General features: G+C 43.1%; 1 protein-coding gene and 1 non-coding gene across 4 annotated transcripts in view; one reads left to right on the forward strand and one right to left on the reverse strand.

Annotated features, from left to right (window-relative positions):
* ZCCHC2 (zinc finger CCHC-type containing 2) overlaps positions 1-11544 on the reverse strand; it is a 68505-nt gene extending 56961 nt beyond the window's left edge. For 2 of the 3 annotated variants that reach the window (XR_012513075.1, XM_010336747.3), the window contains exon 1: positions 10575-11537. Coding sequence is in view for 2 of the 3 variants with exons in the window: in XM_010336747.3 (XP_010335049.3) it covers positions 10575-11522 (948 nt within the window). In the remaining variant the exon portion in view is untranslated. Of the gene's footprint in view, positions 1-10574 lie in introns of all 3 variants that reach the window. The other variant, XM_010336746.3, reaches the window with a different exon arrangement.
* A 2924-nt stretch (positions 11545-14468) lies between these two features.
* Positions 14469-14575, forward strand: LOC120361789 (U6 spliceosomal RNA). The gene has a single exon (XR_005577904.1). It is a non-coding gene; the product is annotated as a U6 spliceosomal RNA (small nuclear RNA).
* Positions 14576-24635: the final 10060 nt, after the last annotated feature.

A 24635-nucleotide genomic window follows, 5' to 3' on the forward strand; every position in this document is an offset into this window, starting at 1 on the left:
CAGCCCACATCTGACACTGTCTTTGCTGTCGCAGCCACGCCCCAGGAGAGATGAGGGAGGGAGGCCAAGAGGTCCTCAGGAAGGATGTGAGCCTGGGCTCCAAAGCTGGAAGGAACTGCCACGCCTTCTAGCACCTGCAGCAGAGCTACCGCTTCACCCACAGTGCAGAAACAGTCTTGGAACTCTGTAGAAATGTGAGCTTACAGAGCCTAAGAAGGATCTATGGCAGTAAGTGATTTACTATAGTGCTGCCAAACACTGCATTAGGACTTGTGTTTCATGCCACTAGTTATTACAGAATGGGCAATTTCCCCAAACTAATAAAACTGCTCAACACTCAATGCCACAACCTCTTAGCGTGAGTGATGACCTCTTTCTCAAGCAAGTACTCCCAAACATTACAGCATTTGGTTCACATGTGACCAAGCCGCCTCCCTTCTAGGACCACTAGTGAATTTCAATCATTTGATACCCAAGACAAAAATCAATTGTACTATGGGAAACTATCCCAATTTAGACATTTCTAACAAGAAACATAAAAATTCCCCAACATTTATATGACAGCGTGTTCACTTCAGTGACCAAAGTTTAGTTTTTATCTTTCCAATCACAAATAAGGCACTAACCCAATTCTACATCTGACTCACACCACTCCTCAAGGAGATGATAAACTGGAGCCCAAACACTGTGGGCTACCTACCGTCAACAATCCAAGCAGTAAGAAAATAGGTTAATACGTGACTTTAACATCCTATCAAAATGTCACTGTTAGGTCTGTACCAATTTATGCACCCCACATACAAAAGCTTAATTAACACAAGGAGTAGAAATGATCTGATTTTTTTTTTTTTTTTTTTTTTTTTTTTTTTTTTTTTTGAGATAGGATCTCACTCTGTCTCCCAGGCTGAACTGTGTAGTGGCGCAATCATGGCTCACTTCAGCCTTGACCTCTCTGCTCAAGCAATCTTCTCATCTCAGTTTCTTAAGTAGCTGGGACTATAGGCACGAATCACCATGCCAGACTAATTCTTTTTAGAGATGGGGTCCTGGTATGTTGCCCAGGCTGCAAATGGTCTGATTTGGAAGGCATATTTAATAAGCACAACCAGTCAGCTTCCACCCACTGAAAATTCAATTCAAATCTATACTTGTTCCATGCTTTTCATATAAACAAGGAATTCCTCTTATTTCCAAAATTTGTGCCTATCCTATATAACTGCAAATATTTTTAATGAAGTACATACTGGTAAGTACAATTCAAAATAAGACAAAATCACTGCCTGATGTACTTAAGCCTTTTTTTTTTTGAGACGGAGTTTTGCTCTTGGTGCCCAAGCTGGAGTGCAATGGCACCATCTCAGCTCACTGTAACCTCTGCCTCCCAGATTCAAGTGATTCTCCTGCCTCAGCCTCCAGAGTAACTGGGATTACAGGCATGCGCCACCATGTCTGGTTAATTTTTTTTTTTAATCAGAGGCGGGGTTTTACCATGTTGGTCAGGCTGGTCTCGAACTCCTGATCTCAGGTGATCTACCCACCTTGGCCTCCCAAAGTGCTGGGTTTACAGGCTTGAGCCACCACACCTGGCCTCGATATACTTAAGTCTTAAAACGGTATATCATATTGGAATTTTTCTTTTTTTTTTTTTTTTGGAGATAAGTCTCGCTCTCACTCTGGCTGGAGTGCAGTGGTGTAATCTCGGCTTACTGCAACCTCCACCTCCCAGGTTCAAGCAATTCTGTCTCAGTCTCTCAAGTAGTTCGAACTATAGGTACCCGCCACCACACCCAGCTAATTTTTATATTTTTAGTAGAGACGGGGTTTCACTATGTTGGCCAGGTTGGTCTGGAACTCCTGACCTCAAGTGCTCTGCCTATCTTGGCTCCCCAAAATTCTGGGATTATAGGCGTAAGCCACATGCCCAGCCTGGTATTTTTCAAACTATATATTTTCCAAGTACAAACACAGGAAATTATGACAGAGCAATTATGAGATACGCAATGCTAACCAAAAAAAAAGAGGCACAATGCCTGAGCCTTTGGGGAACTTAAATCTCGTGAGAAAGGTCAATTTCATTTTATTTATTTACTTATTTTTAAGAGAGGGTCTCGCTCTATTATCCAGGCTGGAATGCAATGGTGTGATCTCAGCTCACTGCAGCCTCCGCCTCCAAGGCTCAAATGATCCTCCAGGCTGGCTCAAGCGATCTTTCTGGGCTCAACTGATCTTCCTGCCTCAGCCTCCTGAGTAGCTGGGACTACAGGCATGCGCCATCATGCCTGGTTAATTTTTGCATTTTTCTGTAGAAAAATGGTTTTGCCATGTTGCCCAGGCTGATCTTGAACTCCTGAGCTCAGGCAATCCACCTGCCTTGGCTTCCCACAGTGCTGTGATTACAGGTATGAGCCAATGCACCTGGCCTGAGAGGTCAATTTTAAATGTTAAAAAGACAAAGAATCACAGTAGAGTACCAAAATTACAGTGATATATGTGCATCTAAAATTCTGTGGCAGCAAATTATCTTTTAAGACTTCCATAGGGACAATTCCAGAAAACATCATACAAGGAACAATGGCATGAGCCCAGCCTGGAATGAAAGGGAGGATATATGAAGAAAGAGCGGGAGGAGGATTTTCGAGTCCAAAGACCTATCAGAGGTCAGGGTCCATTAGTCACTAAAAGAAAATGTAGTAAATCAAATGTTGCTTTAGAAACGTGTATCTGGCAATAGTATCCAAAAGATCTGAGTGAGAAGGCTAAAAGCAGGGGAATCAGAAGGCTACTATAAGTCTCGGCATAAAGTCCCAAAAGAGAATGGTGTCAGGCAAGGATGAGGAAAGTGTGCATTCAGGATGTGATGGGAGATGATGATCAAGGTCATCAAGCAATCTAGAGTGACTAGAAACATAATAGTACCATTGAGAGAACTGAGTCTGGAAGATTTTTTAAAAATCAATCATGTAGTCTTTTTATAGATTCATGTTAGAGTGACAGTTGACATACTTTTTATACAGATTCACATTAGAGTGACACTCAATGAGATACACACCATAAGGGTGCATGCGCACATGCGTGCATACACACGCGCGCGTACACACACACACGCACACACACACACACCCTTCACTGGCTCCCACTGCAACCTACCGACACCCTATTCTTTCAACATAGCCCTCATGGCCCTCTATAACCCAACCCTATCATGTCTTCAAATGTCTTTCCTCTTTCTTCTCTCCTTCTTTTTCTTTCAAGACAGGGTCTCACTCTGCTGCTCAGGCTGGAATGCAGTGGCACCACCACAGCTCACTGCAGCCTTGACCTTCCAGGCTCAAGTGATCCTCCCACCTCAGCCTCCTCAGTAGTTGGAGCCTCCTAAGTAGTTGGGACTACAGGTACTTGCCACCACACCCAGCAATTTTTCCATACTTTTTATAGAGATGGGGTCTTATTAAGTTGTCGGGGTTGGTTTCAAACACCTGGGCTCAAGCAATCCCTCTGCCTCGGTCTCCCAAAGAGTTAAGATTACAGGCATGAGCCACCATGCCTCACCTAATGTCTATCTATTCATCCACTGCAATCAAATTGTGGTAATCACTCTATGAATAATACAAATATCTCACTTTTGTTTACCAAGCATTTTCATATACATTAACACATTCATCCTCACAACAATTACATGAAACAGATAGGAATTCTATCCCTACTTTATACTGGACACTCTGGGAAGACTAAATTACTTGCCAAAATGATCTTTTCAAACTATAAATCTGACCTCAAATAAATGACTTCTTGAATGAGCACAAAACACTTCTAATGAGCTAAGGCATTTAGAAAGGAACTAAAGGTCAAATGTTCCCGAGAGCATAGGAAGAACAGAAGGAAATCAACTACTCCAGGCCAGCCAGGCTACACTTGTAACATCAACACCCGATTAGGCACTTCCCTTCTAGATTGACTGTTTACAGAGATAGGAACCCCAAAATGTCAGTGGATGAATGACGATTTTGTGACAAAGAAATCTTTGTAAGTAAGAGAAGTACTGTTACACACAGTCATCCACAAGGAAAAACAGAGTCAGTAAGATTAAAGTTCAGTCTGCCTTCAGAGTAGTACAGGCCTTTTTGTTTCCCTCTTTAAAAAAAAAAAAAAAAAAAAAAAAAAAAAAGTTAGCTTAACACTTCTCAAGAGAAAAATACTAAATAAGCTAAAAGCCAATTTAACAGCTTTTATAAAAAAGGTATAAAAATGTCCTTAATTATCCATGGGTTCTAGTTTGCGCTCTGAACTAACAAAGAATCATGACTTAAAACTGCAAAACAGCTTTAAGTTACAGAATACTTTTCTAGCTAAATGTGAAAACAGGGTAAGGTTTTAAGTCAATTACAGTTGCATGAGAATTAATAATAATATAAATTTAAAATATGCATTTTCTCCATTCCCATTCCCAAATCCAACACAAGGAAAATATATCTATTTTAATGTTCTATGACTCACGGAATTCCTTCCTTTGGGTTTATCTGCAGAACACTAGATCTTTACAAGTAAGTACTAACAAAAATAAAGTAACTGCTCCAAATAAATGTGTCTTGAATACCACCTTTTCAATTGCCCGTCCTTCCTGAACATCAATCTATTCACAGGGATGGTAACAGAGAATGATACTCAAAATACTCCACTGTAAGGATTTTTAGTGAGACCCTGTCACCAAAAAAAAAAAAAAAGAAAAAATTCCTGAAAACACTTTGGAAGTTGTGGGTTAGTGGAAAATAAAAATGCACTGAGCACTAATCTCAAAAAAGAATGCATGTTCAAGACAATATGTGAATTATTTTGCATCTTAATTTATTAATACAATCACCACAACCTCAAAAATTATCCCCATTTTACAGGTAAGACTGTAAATTATCCCCATTTTACAGGTAAGACTTAGGGATTTAAGCGGCCTGGCTGACAACTATCACAGAACTAGCGGCAGAGATGAAACTAAGCCTCCACCCTAGGGCTCCACTAAACATGGCTATCATTCTTCACGGTCTTCTGATAGCCTCTACAACACTCTTCCTGACCCTCTCTCCACACACAAAAAATTGTTAAGGCAATACACACACACACACACACACACACACACACGGATGGTACACAGATACATACACAATTGTCCCCCAGTATCCATGAGGGATTGGTACCAGAACCTCCCAATACCAAAATCTAAGAGTGTTCCAGTCCAGATATAAAATGGCCTCGTATTTATGTATAACCTATGTACATCCTACTGTATACTCTAAATATCTCCATGTTACTTATTAAACTTAATACAACATAAATGCTATGTAAATAGTAGTTATACTTTTTTGTTTCAGATTACAAGAAAAAAGTCCGTACATGTTCAGTACACGTGCAACACCCCCCACCCCCGATAGTTTTTATCCACAGTTGGTTGAATCCCTGGATGCAGAAACCATGGGTGTGTATAAATAATCACACAGACATATTTTAGTCAACTTGAGGAAAAGAACGTACTTCCTCTCCACATCTAGCACCCCCTCCTGCCTCCCACCATGGTATACGTGAGACTTTTTCTGAGTTCTCTTTACCTGGAAAATGATTGCATTAAAAAAATGTAACTGAGGAAGAAACTCGGGATTTTAATAATTATTTCCTGCTAAAATATTCACTATTTAACTCTCATATATTCTAAAAAGCCTCTTCTAAATGGCTTTTATAACTGAACTGTTTTTATTATTTGCTTTAGCCAAACCAACCTAAAATTTCCCAGGAAAGATACAGCTGTTTCTGGCTCACTCTCAGTGTGGGAGATGCTGTGCCCACTCCTCTACCACCCATCCACACAAGGCTGAGCTTTCAACTGCAACTGCTAACATTTATTGAAGACCATCAACTAGACACTATTCTGCAAGTTAAGGACTGCTTCACTAAATCCTAACACTTCCAGAGTGGTAGCAGCACCACTGCCTCAACAACACTATTCACTTTAAAATATCAAATAACCCAGCAGCAGGGGCCAGTGAGTTAAAAAAAGGTATTTATTATTACAAAAGAGCATTAAAACTGGTCATTTTTAAAAAGCATCTTTTTTTTTTTTGAGGCACAGTCTCGCTCCACTGCCCAGGCTGGAGTGTAGTGGCGTGATCTCGGCTCATGGCAACCTCTGCCTCCGAGGTTCAAGTTATTTTCCTGTCTCAGCCTCTGGAGTAGCTGGGACTACAGGTGCCTGCCACCACACCCGGCTAATTTTTATATTTTTAGTAGGAATGGGTTTTACCTTGGTCAAGCTGGCCTTGAACTCCTGACCTCAGGTGATCCACCTGCCTCGGTCTCCCAAAGTGCTTGGATTACAGGCATAAGCCACCACGCCCAGCCAAAAAAGCATCTTTTTAGTTCCTACAATAACTGAAATTCTGAAAATTAACCTTTTCCCTCTCATTTTAAGTCAATTACTTTCTCACCAGGATTCTGGCTGCCACATCCACATTCAAGTTATCTTGAAGCAACATCCTTTATGTTAAAACTCATTGAAGAGTTTTCTTGCAATGTTTCCTGTATTGCAAAATTAATCAAAGTACTTAGTCTATCAAGTACAATTTAGTTAACTAAACTATGCTATCAAAAAGCAACAATTTTGCAAGTTTTTTTTAAAAACTAAATTCACTAATTTTAGTATGTGAAGGACCCACAGCTACTTGATTTTTGTGAGTTCAAATGATGAGGTCAAATATGTTTTGTGAGTTCAAATAACACGAAGACACAGGATGATTTTGTGCCTTAGTATCAAAAGTTTATATTTTTATCTTTCATTCAAACACGAGTACTATTTGCCAAGTAACTAAGCTTGGAAGATCCTGATGACACAATCTCCAGAGAATCGCCATACCATATTAATCACTAACCATTACTATGATAGTCTACATGTTTTAATGCTTCTTACACCTTTGTGTCGCTAGTTGGGGATTAAACCTCCAAAATTAGAATACCGATTTCCCCCGAACAGTTAAAGAATGTCTTTAAGCCTGCCAAAACTGGAAGCTTGCTTGTCTTGCTTCCTGCCTTTTCAACATAACAGCAACACAACTAGTACCTTTTAAAATACGTACGCATTTTTTTGTTGCTAACACAGAATCTATAGTTTGGCTTCCTAATAATCGGAAGAGACCCATTAAAAAAAAACAAGCGTTTTCAGGTATGCTATACAAGCAGTCAGTAACTTCGTCACACAGGCCTGTATCAATCACAGCGTTCCTAGCACACTGTTAATCAGTGCCTTAACTACTACTCCCTGGCCTATTTGTTGAATTTTGTACAAGTTACTGGCAACCCACTGCAGTTGTGTGAAGAAAGTGAGATTTATGTACAATCCTCCTAAAAAGAATGCTGACATTTAAGTTGTAATCCAATACAATATTTACTATAAAATCATCCAAATAACATAGAAAAACTCTGGAAATGTTACTATTAAAAGTAAAAACATCCTTGTTAAGTTTTCCCTGTATTTCCAATGTAACATAAAAAGTATATTCTGTCAACCTGTGGACCTGTTGTTACCTCAACTATTAACAATATAACCACGGCATGATACTAACAGTTACAGTTGCTGGACCCGGTCAGCTTCAAAGCATGTGACATAAAGCCGGCATTAAAGACATGTTCTATCTGTAGAAGTCATTAGTTTTTAAATGTTTCAAAAGACAAGCTGACTCGGTACTGGATACAAATGTGTTGTGAGAGCCAGGTATACTCTTCTTGGCCAGTATACTCTTACTTTAATAGAAAAGAGAATTACAAGGATACTAATTTTATGTTAACCATTTAGTAAGGCTGAAAATAGGTCATCTGGCTCACCAAAGAGCTTCAGTTAGACGGTAGTTCAGAGAGAAAATGACTCTCGATTAAAGTTGCATACTTGTGTCTAAAAGGTTACTTCCGGGGCAAAAAGAAAAAAAATGCTGCCACACGAATTTCCCTTTCCAGGCGTTATCGCCACGGCCAAGCACCGCGGAGCGCAGCATCCACGTGGTTCTCCAGTCGGGCTAGTCTCCCGCGCTAGCCAAGGGCCTGGCCTCCGCTGGGAGAGGCCGAGAGGGTGCCGGGGGCGGGGCCGGCACGAAGGTCACGTGGGCGGCGCGCGAGGCCGCCATCTTGCAGGGCGGGAGCGGGAAGGGGGGCGGGGGAGGGGAGGAGCCCCGCAAGACTGGCCCCAGATCGCCGTGCGCTGGCCCCGGTCAGCGCGTGACCTCCAGGCCCCTCGGGTGGACCGCGGTGGTTCCACACTGAGGTCGCGAGAGCCCGGGCTCCTCCCTGCGGACGGCGGCGGCGGAAGGCCGAGCACGGCTGGGCTGGACCGCAGCGAATGAGGGCTTACCTCAGCCCACCCGCATCAGCAGCCTCTGGAATGACAGCCTGGGAGCAACAACATCAGATAAAAGGTCCTCAAGGCCAGAACAAGCCACAGCTAGGGACTCGGAGGCCACTCTAAGCAGCAGGAAATGCGGGGTCGTAACAACTTAATGAGAAGTGAATGGCGTGTTACGGTAACCATAAACAACTGCTGGAGAAGTTCACCCCACCACGCGCCTAGAAATAGCCCAGTGTCACCTGCAGTACGCAGCCCCCTAGGATTTATTCCCCCACTTCACCTGATGGCCACAGCATAGGACACGTCTGAGAAGCAGTGATATGCTGACATTAATGGCAGGATGCCCAACCTCACTTTATCCATCAGTCCCAGCACTCACTGGTTGCAGAAAAAGCCACGCACTGCAGTCAAGATAAAAATCTCATTACTCTGGTCTGCACGCATCTCTCCCCTTCCTCTACTTGCCCCCAACACGCGCCATTAAAGGCAAAATTTAAAGAAAGAAAAAAAAACTTCCAGCAGTTAAAATCAGAAATCAGGTACCCCTGTTGGAAAAATATGAATGGAATGATGTAAGATGTTCGACTAGGGGACATTTTCTTTAGGCCGGAAATTTAAGGCTATCTTTACTATACTGTGTTATTACAGTTAACATTTAAAATATTTAAACCACTGTGCCTGAATCTGTGTTTTTGTTTCTAAATTTAATGGCTCTGCGGCATACAGGACTTTTGGGAAATTAACAAGAATGCTGAAGGGTGGAAGGGGCTTTTGCCATTAGCACACACACTGCAAGTTAGTAAACAGGCACTGGAAGGTGACAAAATTTCAAACTCACCGAGATAATGCTGGGCATTAGCGTTACATCTGCGTTTGATAAAACACGTCCCAAAACATGAGTTAGTTACCTCACAAAAGCCTCGTTTTAAATAAAAAAGAGGGGTTCAAGCTAAATTCCTTCCAGCCCCAAATTCCTTGATTGCATGGGCACTGAGTCCACAAGGCCACTAGTGAAATACCACGCCCAATGTTAGTTCTGGGGTACTGAATGACAGCAGATATATGTGCTGAATTACCTTTCAAGCAAGGAGGAAAAATCCCCTTTTCCACTGTCTCCTAGAGATCACCTAAGCTGAAAAGCATGGCATCCAAATCAACACCTTTCAAAAAGTCTGTGGCCTCCCTAAAATAATCTCATTCCACAGTGCTCACTCTTACTGAAACCTACTCCTACTCCCCTTCTCATGAAAAAGTCCTCCTCGAAGACTTCACTGGGTCCTAATTATCATTAAATTGCCTTCATGGCTATATAAAAATTCGTCTTTACTGTTCACGACAAGTAATTCATCTGGATTCCCATCTGCTACATTTTGGTGTTTAACTCTTGGGCAACATTAACGCCTATAGTAAACGCCCAGCAAATATCCCGGAACCCAAATCTGTAGGCAGGAATCAAGCCCGGGAGAAAGCGAGTATGCCAGAAGGAAAAAGCATCCCAGGCCGCGCTAAGAGGTTTCTCTACTCGGACAACGTGCGTTACTACTCATCTCAGTCCCTTCGCAGGTGTCTACATCAGATGTCTGGTGGCAACACAAGCCCTCAGAGCAGGAGCCACAAGGACCCGTAACGACGCCTTTTAACTCAGGCACACACCAGGCAAAAAAGTCCCTCTGTGCCCGAGACAAGGGCAGCTCGCCCGGAGCGTACCTTCAGGACACCCAGCCGAGGGCCCGGCGGAGCCCCGAGACGGGAGGCGGAGCGCCGGCCAGGCGGGGGAGGAAGGACGGCGCAGCCTGGGGTTCACTGCGGCTCTCGCACAGGTTCCTTCAGCGCCCCGCAGCTCCCGCACCCAGCGCTGAGATGCTCAGAGCCAAAAACGTCCCGACACTCTTCCTCCGAGAGGGGCCCCGGGCCGGGAGCTCCACGTCTTCCGTGGCAACTCCGTGGCACGAAAGAGACTTCTAGAGCATTCTGTGATGGCGGGTGGTTGAGTGTGCCGGGGTGCGGGGTGGGGTGGGGGAGTGGAACGGAACGGCCCAGCGAGACGAAGCCGAGCCCTCCGGCGAAGGGAGCCGCGGAGTGGGGATTCCGGGCCACCTGCGCCGGGCTGGAGGCTCGGGCAAGGGGCGTCCGAGAGCGAGGCCGGGGAAGCCGCCGGGGCAGCAACCTCACCGCGAGTCCCGGGAGGCTCCGCGCGCCTTACCTGGGCCCTGGGGCTGGCAAACTTGCACGGCTCCACCTCCACCTCCGCGTCCTCGGGGTCCCCGCGGAGCGCGGCGCGGAGCCTCTCCAGGTGTTCCCGCAGGGTGACCCTCTGGTGGAAGGAGAAAGCCGGGTGCAGCGAAGCCATCGTGAAGAGCAACAGCAGTTCCTCCTGCGCCCTGGAGCCGAGCCCGCCGCCGGCCCGGGGCTCCGCGCCGCTGCCTTCCGGGCCCGAGCCGTCCTTCTCAGCGTCCTGCTCGCCGTCGCCGTCCTCGCCGCGCTCGTCCTCCGCGCCGCCCCGCGAGCCCTCGCCCCGGGCGGCGCGCAGGCTTTTGAGCACCGAGTCCACCTGGGGTAGCAGGCGGTGCAGGCGGCCAGCGGCCTCCCGGTTCTCCGAGCCCAGCAGCGCCAGGTAGACGATGAGGCGCGAGCGCACCGCGGGCTCTCGGAAGTCGGCCAGCGGCCCCGGGTCCGAGAGGCCGTTGGCCTTGGCCTCCGAGTCGCGCAGGTAGTGGTAGTCCTTGCGCGCCAGGTCCTCCAGGCACGAGCCGAGGAAGCGCAGCTCCAACGGGTTGCACAGGTCCAGCAGCCCGCACATGAACTCCAGGCGCTGCGCCGAGCCCAGCACCAGCCCGAACCACTCGTACACCCGCTCCTGCTCCCGCAGCGCCGCTGAGGGCCCCCCGCCGCCGCCCGGCATGCCCGCCCCCGCCGCCGCTCCGCCAGCAACAGGCGGCCCGAGCCCCCGGGGCGGCGGCGGCGGCGGCAGGGGACCCCGCGGCGGGCCCGCGGGCGGCGGCGGCGGCGGCGGCGGCGGCGGGGGGCGGCAGTCGCGGCGGCGGCGCGGAGGCGCCTTCGCGCCCGGCCGCGCGTCCGCCTCGGGTTCCTCCGCCTCGGGCGGCGGCTCCGCGGGCTGCGTCGGCTTCAGCGGCAGCTTCATCCTCAGCATCCTCGGCTAGGGCGGCGCAGACATGCGAGCGGGGGCGGGCGGGAGGGGCCGCGAGGTGGGGCACGGGCCGAGGCGGCGGCGCGGCCGTCAGGAGCGGGGCCCCTCCATGCCACCGGGGGAGGGCCGGGGCCGGGGCCGGGGGCGGGTCTCGGCCGGCGAGGGGGGCGGTGGCCGGCCGACCGGGTCGCTGGCGTCGTCTTCCCGGGCCGGGGGCGGGGCGTGCCCGCGGCGGCTCCTCCTCCTGGGCTCCGCGCCGGCTCTGGGAACTCGGGTGCGGGTGGGAGCAAGCGAACGAGGGTGTCCTCTTTCCGCCTCCCTCTCTCCGTCGTCCGCGCTGAGCCGGGGCGGCGGTCCCTGAGCGCTTCCCTCGCGAGCCGGTGAGGACGGAGCGGCTGGGTGAGGAGGTGGAGCGGCCGGGCCGGGCGGAGAAGCTTGCGGGCTCCGCGCACCGCACCTCCGCCAATCAGCGCCGCGAGCCGACGGTGACGTCGCTCTCCCCCGCCCCTAGGGCGGCCTTTCGCAGGGAAGCCACGCCCAACTGCTGGCCGGCCGCCTCCCTCTCGGCGGCTTCCGCGTGGTCCTAAAAGCTGATTTTAACCGGGTGGGGTGGGGAGGACGCGGGCTGGGGCCGTGGGACGGCGCGAGGGGGGCCCGGGCGCTGCGAGGAGCGTGCTAGGCCCACGTGAGCGGAGGGACGCGGCTGCTCTCACCTTTCGCGAGGGCCCTGGCCTGGCTCTGGACTCCTGACTCTCCTCTGCTTTGCCAGCTGCCGCCCCACCTCCGCCAGCGGTGTCCCGGCTGCCTGCGCGGCCGGAGCGAACGCTTCCCGGGAGCGGGTGTTTCTCCGAAGTGAGCGCGCCGGCCCCGGGACGAACTCGTTTGAATCCTCACCGGCCGGTGCACTTCCGGAAGGCCGGCTGGGTGCTGTCTCCCACCTCGTGAAACTTTGCCGGGAGCCTCGGGGTTGCGCTGTGTCGCGCACGGGGGGCTGGGTCCGGACGCGGGTGGCGGCGCTGGTGTGCGGCCCCGGCGCCGCGATCCCGGGCCGCGGCGCACCCAGGCTGGAGGCACCGTGCGCAGGTGGGGACCCGCGGCCCGGAGGTGCGCACCGTCACCCGGCGGAGGGGAGCGCTGCTGGGGACGTCTGGTCTAAAACGCTCTCCCTTCCCCGCCCCCAAACCTGTATCTTTCGGGAATTATTGATTTGCTAAATGACATTTCGGTGTCTAACCCATTTTGAATCCTTGTGTTGCAGTAAATTTCATGTGACTGGAGGAATTTAATAAGCTACCAACTTGACAGGCTTTAAATTTTTTAAGAAAAGTTTTGTTACGTTTTTCACATTGAGGCTTCCAAGATGACTACCTCGCACTGTTGCTTTTTTTTTTTTAAAGCAACGTAGTCCAGATTTTTAAAACTCAGATGGATCTTTTGAGGGTTAATTAAAAAGTGGGTTTAAAAAAATCTTTAAGGCTGCTAATTTAAATTAGAATTCCTACTACAGCTATGTAGTAGGAGTATGCAGAAAGATAAGAATCGCACTGTAATGCTGCCTTGGTGCTGGGACATCTGTTGGAAGAGCATATGCTGAAAACTCCCTTCACCTCACGAGTTTATGTCCTCATAGGCTCATTCACAGTTCAGTAAAAGGGTGAATTTAAGCCTGAATCAGTTTCAGGGATTAAAAGGAGACGGGGAGAATTATTGTTTGCAACACATTTGAGGTTGACAAAATATATTAAAGTCATTCTTTCCTGTAATTTGCAGTCTTTTGATGTAATTTACAACCAAAAAAACTTTATTATGAGGATTTTTATTTATTAACAGTCATTGCCTCTTTTTGCTGTCACCCTCAACTTCCCTGGGGTCTACTCCTGTCTCAGCTCCTGTTCCCACTTTTCTTATGCTAAGGTTGGATTACTTTAGGCAACTAGTAATATTAATCTTGCTAGATATTCACAGGTTCATAGTGAGCCATCTGTCTAGATCTGGATATTTAGTGACCAAATAAATGCTTTGCCTCCGAGTTGATTTTTAATGTGATTGATTGATTGATTGACACAGTCTTGCTCGTTTTAACTTATTGATTGACATAGTCTTGCTCTGTCGCACGGGCTGGAGCACAGTGGCACCATCTCAGCTCACTGCAAGCTCTGCCTCCCTGGCTTAAGTGGATTCTCCTGCCTCAGCATCCCAAGTAGCTGGGACCACAGGCACACGACACCACACCTGGCTAATTTTTTGAATTTTTTTTTTTGTAGAGACAAAGTCTCACCATGTTGTCGAGGCTGGCAAATTGAGTTTCATATGTGACTCAGTCAAAAGGTCATTTTCCTTGGCAACAAGAAACCATTTGGTATGAACTCTGCACAATACTTGATGCATTTATTTTACACCAGAATTAAAATTTGTAATCAATAATGATTACTTTTGTGTTTCTATCTTTGGCCAATATTAAACAATATAGTGATCAAAGCTCGTACACATAAGTGACATATACCATGACTTAATGATTCTGGTTATCCACCAGCTGGACAATTTGTTGTTTATCTCCCTCTCTCCACACTGACACTTACTAGGAAGCCTTAGTGGTTTTTTGCATGCTGTCATAGTGAGAGAACACATTCAGTAAGAGTGAAAAAGCACTAGTGCTTTTGAGAAAGGGGCCCAGATGGAAGTCTCAGTGTAAGATGTGAGTCCCAGTGTAAGATGTGAGTTGTTACATTGGGAAACCTACCCTTATGATTCTAATAAGGCTCTCTAGAAAGGGATTCCTCTTACCCAGCCTACCTATTGAGAATACCTGCTCTAGATTCTCTGCTGTTTTGTATATTCCCTGTGTAATCAAATCATATGGGCTAGATCATATTGTGATAATGGTGAGTTTGTGGTTGTATCCAAATCTTTTATAAAGAAATACATCCTGTAAAAAAAAAAATCCTCAGGGTACTCTCCTTGGTAGCACATATACTCAAATTGGAATGATACAGAGAAGATTAGCATGGCCCCTGTGCAAGGATGACATGCAAATTCGTGAAGCATTCCATATTTTTAAAAAGTCCTCAGGACACAAAGTGTTGTTGTCTCTTGTCCCTAGATGATATGTATATTTTTAACTTTCCACACTACACTGATGTACCTAGTTGATGTTTAATGCACATTCAATATATTGTTTTATTTCCCTCTTTAATAATGAAAGGTGGTATTATTAATATACCATGCCATACCATAATATAGTTGGATAATATATTATCCAAATATTTATATGTAACCAGAAAACTGATTCCAAGTGAAGGTTTGGATGAAGGCGCAAGTGACGGAGGAGACTTTGCAACCCTCCTTTTTGCAGCTGGGTTGCTGCAAGACATTTCACCAAAACCACAGATAATTGGGTGGTTCAGGGGAGCCTGATATACTAAAATATATCAATTGTAAAAAGGATGCCCAGATGCATCCACTTCTACTTCAGACATCTTGAAACAGTCTGATTCATATCAAGAATTTGTTCCCTATCAGACCCCTCACCTATTACGACTCCCTGTCTGTTTCCCCCATTAGAATGTAAATATCTTAAAGTCACTGACTATGTTTTATTCAATGTTACGTTTTCTCATCTGGCACACAGTAGATGCTCATCCAAGTTTGTTGAATGAATGAATGAATGAATAAATGAATGAACAATGCTCTCAGAACCAAAAGTAAAGGCCAGAAGCTCCTGGGTCACATGAAACCTTGTTCCTACCTAGTAGGGAAAAAGAAAACATGTCTCAGCATTTTCAGACTAGCCCTGAGATTCACTCCAGCTGAATTGGCTGAGGTTCTATGTCTGTTCTTGATCAGTCTCTGGGCCCAGGGCAGTGAGTCAACTTCTTCAGAACCATATGGGTCCCTTCCAAGGAAATCCAGGGCTGTTGGAAGGGGGAAGAAAAATATGGATGCAGGGAGGCACCAACATATGTCTGATAACATTCTACTTTAATCTGTAGTTGTGATCATTTTAATTGCCATGGGTCTAAGGTACCTCAAAAATAAATTTTTGTTTAGTTATATCACATACAGCATTTATTTTAAAAGAGATGTTAGATATTAAACTGTCTTTAAATATTACATTTTCAAAGCTGATCTAAAGATCTTGGTGCAAAACACCAGTAAGTTATTTGCTGATATACAACTTAAGGAAAAAAATAATTACATATTAAAATTAAAAATATAAGTTTTTATAAGGCTTAAAAATAATTCCCTGACAGAGTTGAGATAGAAATTACTGGTGTCACTGAGAGAAGTATTTCCATTGGTCACCTGGGAATCCATGCCCAATACCGTGGTATATGACATCTTTTCTGGAAGAATAGCCTTGGATTGAATTCACAGTCTCCTTGGAGTTGTGGTTCCATTTGTCAGAAAGATTCTTAGGGATTTAGACTGGCCAAGCTGTCATGTTCTCATGCTCATACATTTGAAATTTTTGGAAAAACCATAAAACCCACCAATCTTTGGAGACCGTCCGGAAGTCAACTTGATTCTCAAATGGTTTGGTTTGGAAAATTGTTAGGTACTTGTGTTAAAAATTAAAGAACTAGCTGGGCATGGTGGTGTGTGCCTGTAGTCCCAGCTACTCAGGAGGCTGCAGCAGGAGGATCACTTGAGCCTGGGTGTTCAAGGCGGCAGTGCTCTATGAGTGCACCTTTGGAGGGCCGCCATACTTTAGTCTGGACAACAAAATGAAATCTCATCTCTTATAATAAGAAATGAACTGGCTGATTGATGTTGGGTACTTGCCAGGGCAGACCACCTTAACTAAGCCCCTGGGGCTCTGTGGGACCTATGCAAATAGATCTTCTGCTCAACTGTTCAAAAAGGCGAGGGTTGTCCCCCTCAGAAAACAACACTGACTTCCAGAGACCCTTGGAGAGATGGAAGTTTTTGAAGATTGGCTTGCTAAACAGAAAAATAACCAGTGCTCCATCAGTGTTCTCTTGATTGGAATTTGCTGATTCATGTTTCTTAAAATACATGATCATATCAAGTTTGCTGAGCTGTTGATTATCAACCCAGCCTCAATCCAATGGCTCTTACCCTTTAGCTTTCCTAAAGGAAGCTCGATTTTATTCAAGTATGTAAGCTTCTCCCAAAGATCCTGTGTGGCTTAAAGGACACCTTTGCTGGAGCCATGGATAGGATAAATCTTTATCAGTAAAACAATTAGGAAATCCTGTACTTTTGCAGTTGGTTCAGAATGATTTGCATGTGACAAGGGACGCACGAGCTAGTGAGCTAGTTCGGAGGGGGCTCCCACTGGCCAAATCTGGCTACATTTGAGTATCAAAAAGATAAAATGGTACCATTAAATAGAGAATCCAACTCCGTAGGGATTCTCAAAGAGGTGGGGAGAGTGCAGAGAGAAAACAAACAAAACAAAATGTATTTATAGAAGAATGCCAGCTAAAAAAAAAAAAATGTAGGAGAGAATGAGGAAAATATAATTTTGCAATCACCAAATGTAATAATTGATTAAGGCATTTTCACCAGTGAGTGGGAAGTTGTTGAGAAATGAAACACATATTCTCAAAGCACCACCTCAGTTAAAAAAGAGAATAAGTTTTTTTGTTTTTGTTTGAGATGGAATCTTGCTCTGTCACCAGCCTGGTGTGCAGTGGTGTGATCTCGGCTGACTGCAACCTCTGCCTCCCAAGTTCTCTCCTGCCTCAGCCTCCTGAGTAGCTTGGACTACAGGTGCACAACACCACGCCCAGCTGATTTTTGTATTTTTAGTAGAGATGTGGTTTCACCATGTTGGCCAGGATGGTCTTGATCTCTTGACCTTGTGATCTACCTACATCAGCATCCCAAACTGCTGGGATTACAGGTGTGAGCCACTGCGCCTAGCCTAGAAGAGGTACTTTTAAAGGGATATATCTGATAAATACCACCTCAATCATGTGGTCACAATTATTGTCAGCAATAATGGAACAATCTAATATTTTTTTCTCCATGCCCTAGATGCCACTGGAAGTGCACACTACTTGTAATATTCTTGCCAAAACGTTTATGCTGAATCTAATCATGGGGAGGTAAGACAAATCTGGACTGTGGAACATTTTATTAGACAACTGGTCTGAATCTTTAAAAATATCAATGTTGGCCAGGTGTGGTGGCTCACACTTGTAATCCCAGAACTTTGGGAAGCCGAAGTCAGGAGTTTGAGCCTAGCCTGGCCAACATGGTGAAACCCCATCTCTACTAAAAATACAAAAAATAAGCCGGGCATGGTGGTGGGCACCTGTAACCCCAGCTACTCAGGAGGCTGAGGCAGGAGAATCACTTGAACCCAAGAGGCAGAAGTTACAGTGAGCAGAGATCATGCCATTACACTCCAGCCTTGGTAACGAGTGAAACTCTATCTCAAAAAAAAAAAAAAAAAAAAAAAAAGTCATGGCCAGGCATATGACTCACACCTGTAATCCCAGCACTTTGGGAGGCCAAGGCCGGAGGATGGCTTGAGCCCAGGAGTTTGAGACCAGTCTGAGCAGCATAGGAAGACCCCATCTTTACAAAAAATAAAATAATTATCTGGGTGGGGTGGCCCACGCATGTGGTCCCAGCTACTCAGGAGGCTGAGCCGGGATGATTGCTTGAGCCTTTATGGTCAAGACTGCAGTCAGCTGGGGTGTTGCCACTTTCACTGTAGTCTAAGCAACTGAGGGAGACCCTGTCTCATTTGAAAAAAAAAAAAAAAGTCATGAAAGCAAGTTCAAGCAGAAGACTGATTATTCAGACGTGACTACCAAATGCAACTTAAAATCTGTGATTAGGTCCCAGATTTTTTTTTTTTTTTGAATCTCTAAAGACATTTTTGGAATAATTAGGTAAATTAAGTAAAATTTAATATGGGCCTTTACACACTGTTATTGTATCAAAGTTAACTTTCTCAAATGAGATAATAACTTTGTGGTTATCTAGGAAAATGTCTTTGTTTCCCATAAATACATGCTGAAACACTGAAGGATGAAATGTCATGGTATCTATATCTTATTTTCAAATGGCTCAGAAAAAAATTGTTACAGAGAAATAAAGTGAATGTGGTAAAACAATAATGGGCAAATCTAGGTGAAGATTATATGTGTGAACATCATACTATTTTATATTTCTGTAGGTATGATTTTCTTCTTCATAAAAGTAGAAAAGGTAAAGTAGAAGTAAAGTACAGTAGAAAAATGATCACAAAAACATCCACAGGATGAATAAAAAAACAAAACTGTATTAATTACATGAATAGTGTTGAACACATTTAAAGTTGTTTAACTGCTTTTGTAAATGGGATAAGACATTAATCAAACTCCCTTTAGAATTATGTCTAAAATAGAATAATATTTATGAAGGGAACTTAAAAGCTTAATGGAGAACTGGTTTTCTGAATATATTACCTTCATGTATTGATATTTCAAAAAATTAGAGAGTGAAGCTGGTTACAATCAACTTGTAATGGCTTGCAGAGTCAGACAGTGTTCCAAGAGTCAGTGTGACAGTATGTTCTGATGGAAACCTAAGACAGCCAAGTCCAAGCAAGGTCACCCTCAGACAGAAATGCTCCTAAAAAAGGCTGCAAAGCAATCACACTGGAACTGAATGACGTGAACTCATAGTGGAGTTCCTTATAAGTGAATTCTCTTATTTAATAAATGCTTGGAATCTAAAGTAGGGGAAATTGACAGTGTACACATTTGTTAAGGTTGATGCAGTACCTTTCAGTGTTAACAGCTACTACAGCTGGTGGACGTGGCTTTTCATCATCAGAAAGACCTTCTCTGTCCTGGAGAAGAGTTAGTTCTTTGGCCTTCTCCCTTATCATCAGGAAAAATCTCTGAGATCACTAAATTTTATTTCTCCGATCCTGATTCAGAGCCAAATAACCTTTTGATTAGCAACTCACTTTCCCAGTGTCTTCATGCTGGGAAACAAGATACTCTAGGGAAATAGAGATATATAACCCACTCGCAGGAAAAAAGATGTTCCACTTGGTAAATAAAACCACTGACATTCTTGTGTATCAGTTCCTTGCAAATTTAGTCAGAGTGGTCACTCTCCCATCCGAATTTTATCAACTTGGAATAAACAAGTAAGATCGCCTATGTATGATGACTTAAACAGCCTGTTGTTCCTGTATTTTGACATCATTTTAATTTGTACATTATTTAAACTTCAGTAACTACTTAGATCCCAAACAATACCATTTCAAGGATACTGTTCTTCCTTATTTTTTAAAAAAAGAAAAAAGGCTTGGAGGAATTACAGAAAATAAATTTTAGGTCGGGTGCAGTGACTCACACCTACAATGCCAGCAGTTTGGGAGGTCGAGGCAAGTGGATCGCCTGAGGCCAGAAGTTTGAGATCAGCCTGGCCAACATATTGAAAACCCATCTCAATTAAAAATACAAAAATTAGCCAGGTGTAATGGCAAATTTCTGTAGTCCTAGACACTTGGGAGGCTAAGGCATGAGAATCGATTTAACCCAGGGAGGCAGAGGTTACAGTGAGCTGGTATCACATCACTGCACTCCAGCCAAAGCAAGACTCTATGATTTTAAATATTACTTATGAACCTTAGAGGGCTGGCTACAAACCTTATGTAAAAAAGTAAATGCATATTAAAGACTCTTACTTAAATCCCATAAATAGCTGATTGCTTTTTTAAAAACATACTTTTAAAATAAAAATGATGTTTAAATTATGATCAAATAAATGGTGAATTTCTTTAGGTCATTTCAAAGCTATTCAACTAAAAACCCATTTGTTTATAATGCAGAAATATATTTGTATTTTTTACAACTGGTTATAATGGAGTTATGTGGATACAATCTAAGCAAATTCAATTAAATTACATTGTTACATTATTCTCAGAGCTTATCCATACATCAGAACAACATTTTTATAATCTGACTATTCTTGAAATATTCACAAATATTAATTTTGCTGTTAATCCTCAGGTCAAAGTTTATTTTTCTTGCATGCAATATTTGTATTTCAAATGTTCCATCAACATTTACAACTTTTAAAATTTTCATCATAAGTCTCAAACATCTTGCTGCTGGTTGTTTTTTTTTTTTTTTTTTTTTTTTTTTTTTTTTTTTTTTTTTTTTTAGCTCTTGATACCCAGGCTGGAGTGCACTGGTACAATCTCGGCTCACTGCAACCTCCACCTCCCAAGTTCAAGCAATTCTCCTGCCTCAGCCTCCAAAGTAGCTGGGACTACAGGCATGCACCACCACACACAGCTAAATTTTTGTATTAAGTAAAGGCGGGGTTTCATCATGTTGGTCAGGCTGGTCTCAAACTCCTAACCTCAGGTGATCCACCTGCCTTGGCCTCCCAAAGTGCTGGGATTACAGGTATGAGCCACCATGCCTAACCACATCTTGTTGTTTTAAAACAGCAAACTATCCTCATTTGCTGAGAGTTTGTTTTTTTTTTAAATCATGAATGGGTATTGGATTTTGTGCAGTGCTTTTTCTGGGTCTCAACACTGAGAGGTTGAGATGATACTTTTTCTGGCTATGTGCTTTATTATGTGATGTATTATGTTAACTGATAATTCAGATGTTAAACCAACCTTGCATACCTGGGATAAGTTCTACATGGTAATAATATAGCATTCTTTTTGCATGTTGCTAGGTTCAATTTGCTAATATTTTGCTGAGAATTTTTGCATTTAACCTCATGAGGACCACGAGTCTGCAATTTCTTTTGATGTCTTTGGTTTTAGTATCAGGTTATTACTGGTCTCATAGAATGAGTTTGGAAATATTCCTTCCATCTCTGTTTTATGAGTTTATGAAGGATATTATGTATTATTGAAATGATTTATAGAATCTTCCAGTAAAAACAACTGGACCTGGGATTCTTTTCATGTGGGAAGACTTAAAATTACAAATTCAACTGCTTGATATAGATCTATTCAAAATTTATATTTCTTGTTGAATCAATATTGACAACTTTTATTTTTCTAGGAATTTGTCCATTTCATCTAAGTTGTCTAATGAGTTAGCATAAAGTTTTTCATAGTATTCTCATACAACTCTTTTTGTTTCTGTAAGGTCAATAGTGGTGTCTCCTCTTCCATTATTTTTGGTAATTTGTGTCTTAGTATTTTTTCTTCATCAATCTATATAAAGTTTTGCCAATATTTTTATCTTTTCAAGGAATCCACTTTTAATTTAATTGATTTTTCTTATTGCTTTTCTGTTGCCTGCTTCATTGATTTCCTCTTAGATCTTTATGATTTCCTTCTTTCTGATTGCTTGAGGTATGGTTATTTTTTTCTATTTTATTAAGGTGGAAGTTTAGGTTTTGATTTGAGATTATTATTCTTTTCTATTGAAGGCATGATTAAAGGTGTAAATTTTCCCCATATATCCTGTTTTGGTTACATCCCCTATATTTTGATAGTTTTTTTCTCTGTTCCATAAAATATATTTTCCAGTTTTCCTTGTGCTTTTTTCCTTGGGTTATTTAGAACTGTGCTGTTTAATTTCTAAATATTTGTAAATTTCCTAAAATTTCTTATGTTGGTGATTTCTCATTTAATTCTGTTGTGGTCAGAAAAGTAAACTTTGTGATATTTCAGTCCTTTGTTTTTAAAAATTCATTCAGACTTGCTTTATGACCTAGCATATGGCCTGTCCTGTAGAATGTTCCATATGTGCTTAAAAAGAATTCCACTGTTGTTGGGTGGAGTGTTCTATAGATATCAGTTAGATCAAGTTGGTTGCTAGTGTTGCTCTAGTCCTCTGTATCCCTGCTGTTTTTCTGTCTAGTTGTTTTTAATCAAATATTGAGTGTGAAATATTGAAATCTGTAACTATTTACCATTTTTGTTGCTCTTCATTTCTTCTTGTGTATTGGAGTTACTGTTTGGAACAGTTCCTTGTTCTATAGCTTCATTCTCTCCTTCCTTTTTTGTGTTATTATAGTTATCTATATTACATCTTTATATTTTATAAGCACAACAATATAGTTTTATAATTATTTCATATAGTTGCATTTTCAATTAAGAAAAAAACCAGTCTGGGCACAATGACTCACACCCTTAAGGGGGGAGGATCACTTGAGGCCAGGAATTTGGGACAATCCTGGGCCACATGATGAGACACTGTCTCTACAAAAAGTATTTTAAGTTATCTGGGTGGGGTGGTGCATGCTACTTGGGAGACTGAAGTAGGGGGATGGCTCAAGCCCAGGAGTTTGAGGATGCAGTGAGCTATGATCATACCACTTCCCTGCAGCATGGATGACAGAATAAGATCTGCAACTAAAAAAGAAAAAAAGGTATTTATACTGTCTTTTACTGTTACAAATATTTAGTACTTACATACACGACCTTTGAGTCTGCCCTGTTTCTTTATGTGAACTTTAGTTATCATCTGCTGTCATTTTCCTTAATTTTTAAGGATTCCTTTAGTATTTCTTGTAAGGCAAATCAGCTAGGAACACATTATCTCAGTTTTGTTTTTTTTGTTGTTGTTGTTTTTTGTTTTTTTTTTTAGTTTTTAGGAATATCGTTATATGGCCTTTATTTCCAAAGAAGAGTTTTGCTGAATATAGAATTCAAGGTTGACAGGTTTTTCTTTATTCCTTTCATCTTACAATATGTCATCCCACTGTCTTCTGGCCTTCACTCTGATGAAAATTCAGTTGTTGACATAATTGTGGGTTCCCTTATATATGATTAGTTATTTTTGTCTTGATAATTTAATGATTTTCTCTTTGTCTTTGGCAGAACCCAGTGAAGACTAAATGTGAGGTCCCTTGTTCAGAAAGTAAGAGTTTCAAAATAGTGATGGCAAAGGCAGTCCTGATCTTTGGCTTTCAACAATTTGACTATGATGTGTCCATGATGTGTCAGTGGTTATTCTATTTGAAATTAGTTGAGCTGCTTGAATGTGTATATTTGTTTTTTTTTATCAAATTGAGAAGTTTCAAGTATTTTCTCTGCATTTTTCTTATTTCTCATTCTGGTACTCCCATTATACACCTGGTGTCCTTCAAGTGTCTGAAGTTCTGTTCAGTTTTTGTTATTCTTTTTCTTCTGTTCTTCAGATTGAATCTACTTTCAAGTTCATAGATTCTTCTTCTGCTTTCTCAAACCTATTGAACCCCTCTAATATAAATTTTTCATTTCAATTATTGCACTTTTCAACTTCAGAATTTCCATTTGGTTCTTTTTAATAATTTCTCTTTTTTCATCAGTATTCTCTATTTGATAAAATATTGCTGTCATCCTTTCATTTAATTATTTAGACATTATTTCCTTTAGTTCTTTGAATGTATTTAGTCTTTGTTTACTAAATCCAACATCTGGCCCCTGTCAGGGCTGATCTCCATTGACTGCTTCCATCCTCCCCTTCCACTGTGTATGAGTTATACTTACTTTTTCTTTGCACATTTCATAATTGTTATTGAAAACTGAACATTTTAGAGAATATATTCTACCGTCTTTGAATTCTGGTCCCCCTCAAATGCAGGTTGTCATTATTGCTGTTTTGCTTGTTTAGTGATTTGCATGAACTAATTCTCTGGCATCTGGCTCCCTCATAACAAGCAGGAGCTGATGTTTCTGCTCAGTTATTATTATTGTTGTTGTTATCATTGTTATCTCTTTCAGCTTGATTTCCTAGTGGTGACTCCTCGGCCAGCATAGGTTACTGGTCAGCCAGTGAATGGTCAGAAGTTGTGCTTAAACATTCACCTTGATCTAATAAAGCTTCTACTTTTTAACTGACAGATTTGTGTTTAGGTGAAGATCACATACGGTGTACAGGCAGTTTACAAGTCTACCCTGCTTTTATTTTTTATCTTATTATTATTTTTTTGAGTCTGTCACTGAGGCTGAAATCCAATGGTGTGATCTTGGCTCACTGCAACCTTTACCTCCTGGGTTTAAGTGATCCTCCTGCCTCAGCCTCCCAAGTAGCTAGGATTACAGGCACACACCACCACGCCTGGCTTTTATTTGTGTGTGTGTATTTTTAATAGAAATGCAGTGTCACCATGTTGGCCAGGCTGGTCTCAAACTCCTGACCTCAAACGATCCTCCCACCTTTGGTCTGCCAAAATGCT

The sequence above is a fragment of the Saimiri boliviensis genome, chromosome 13, assembly GCF_048565385.1.
Source record: "Saimiri boliviensis isolate mSaiBol1 chromosome 13, mSaiBol1.pri, whole genome shotgun sequence".
NCBI classification, from domain to species: Eukaryota; Metazoa; Chordata; class Mammalia; order Primates; family Cebidae; genus Saimiri; species Saimiri boliviensis.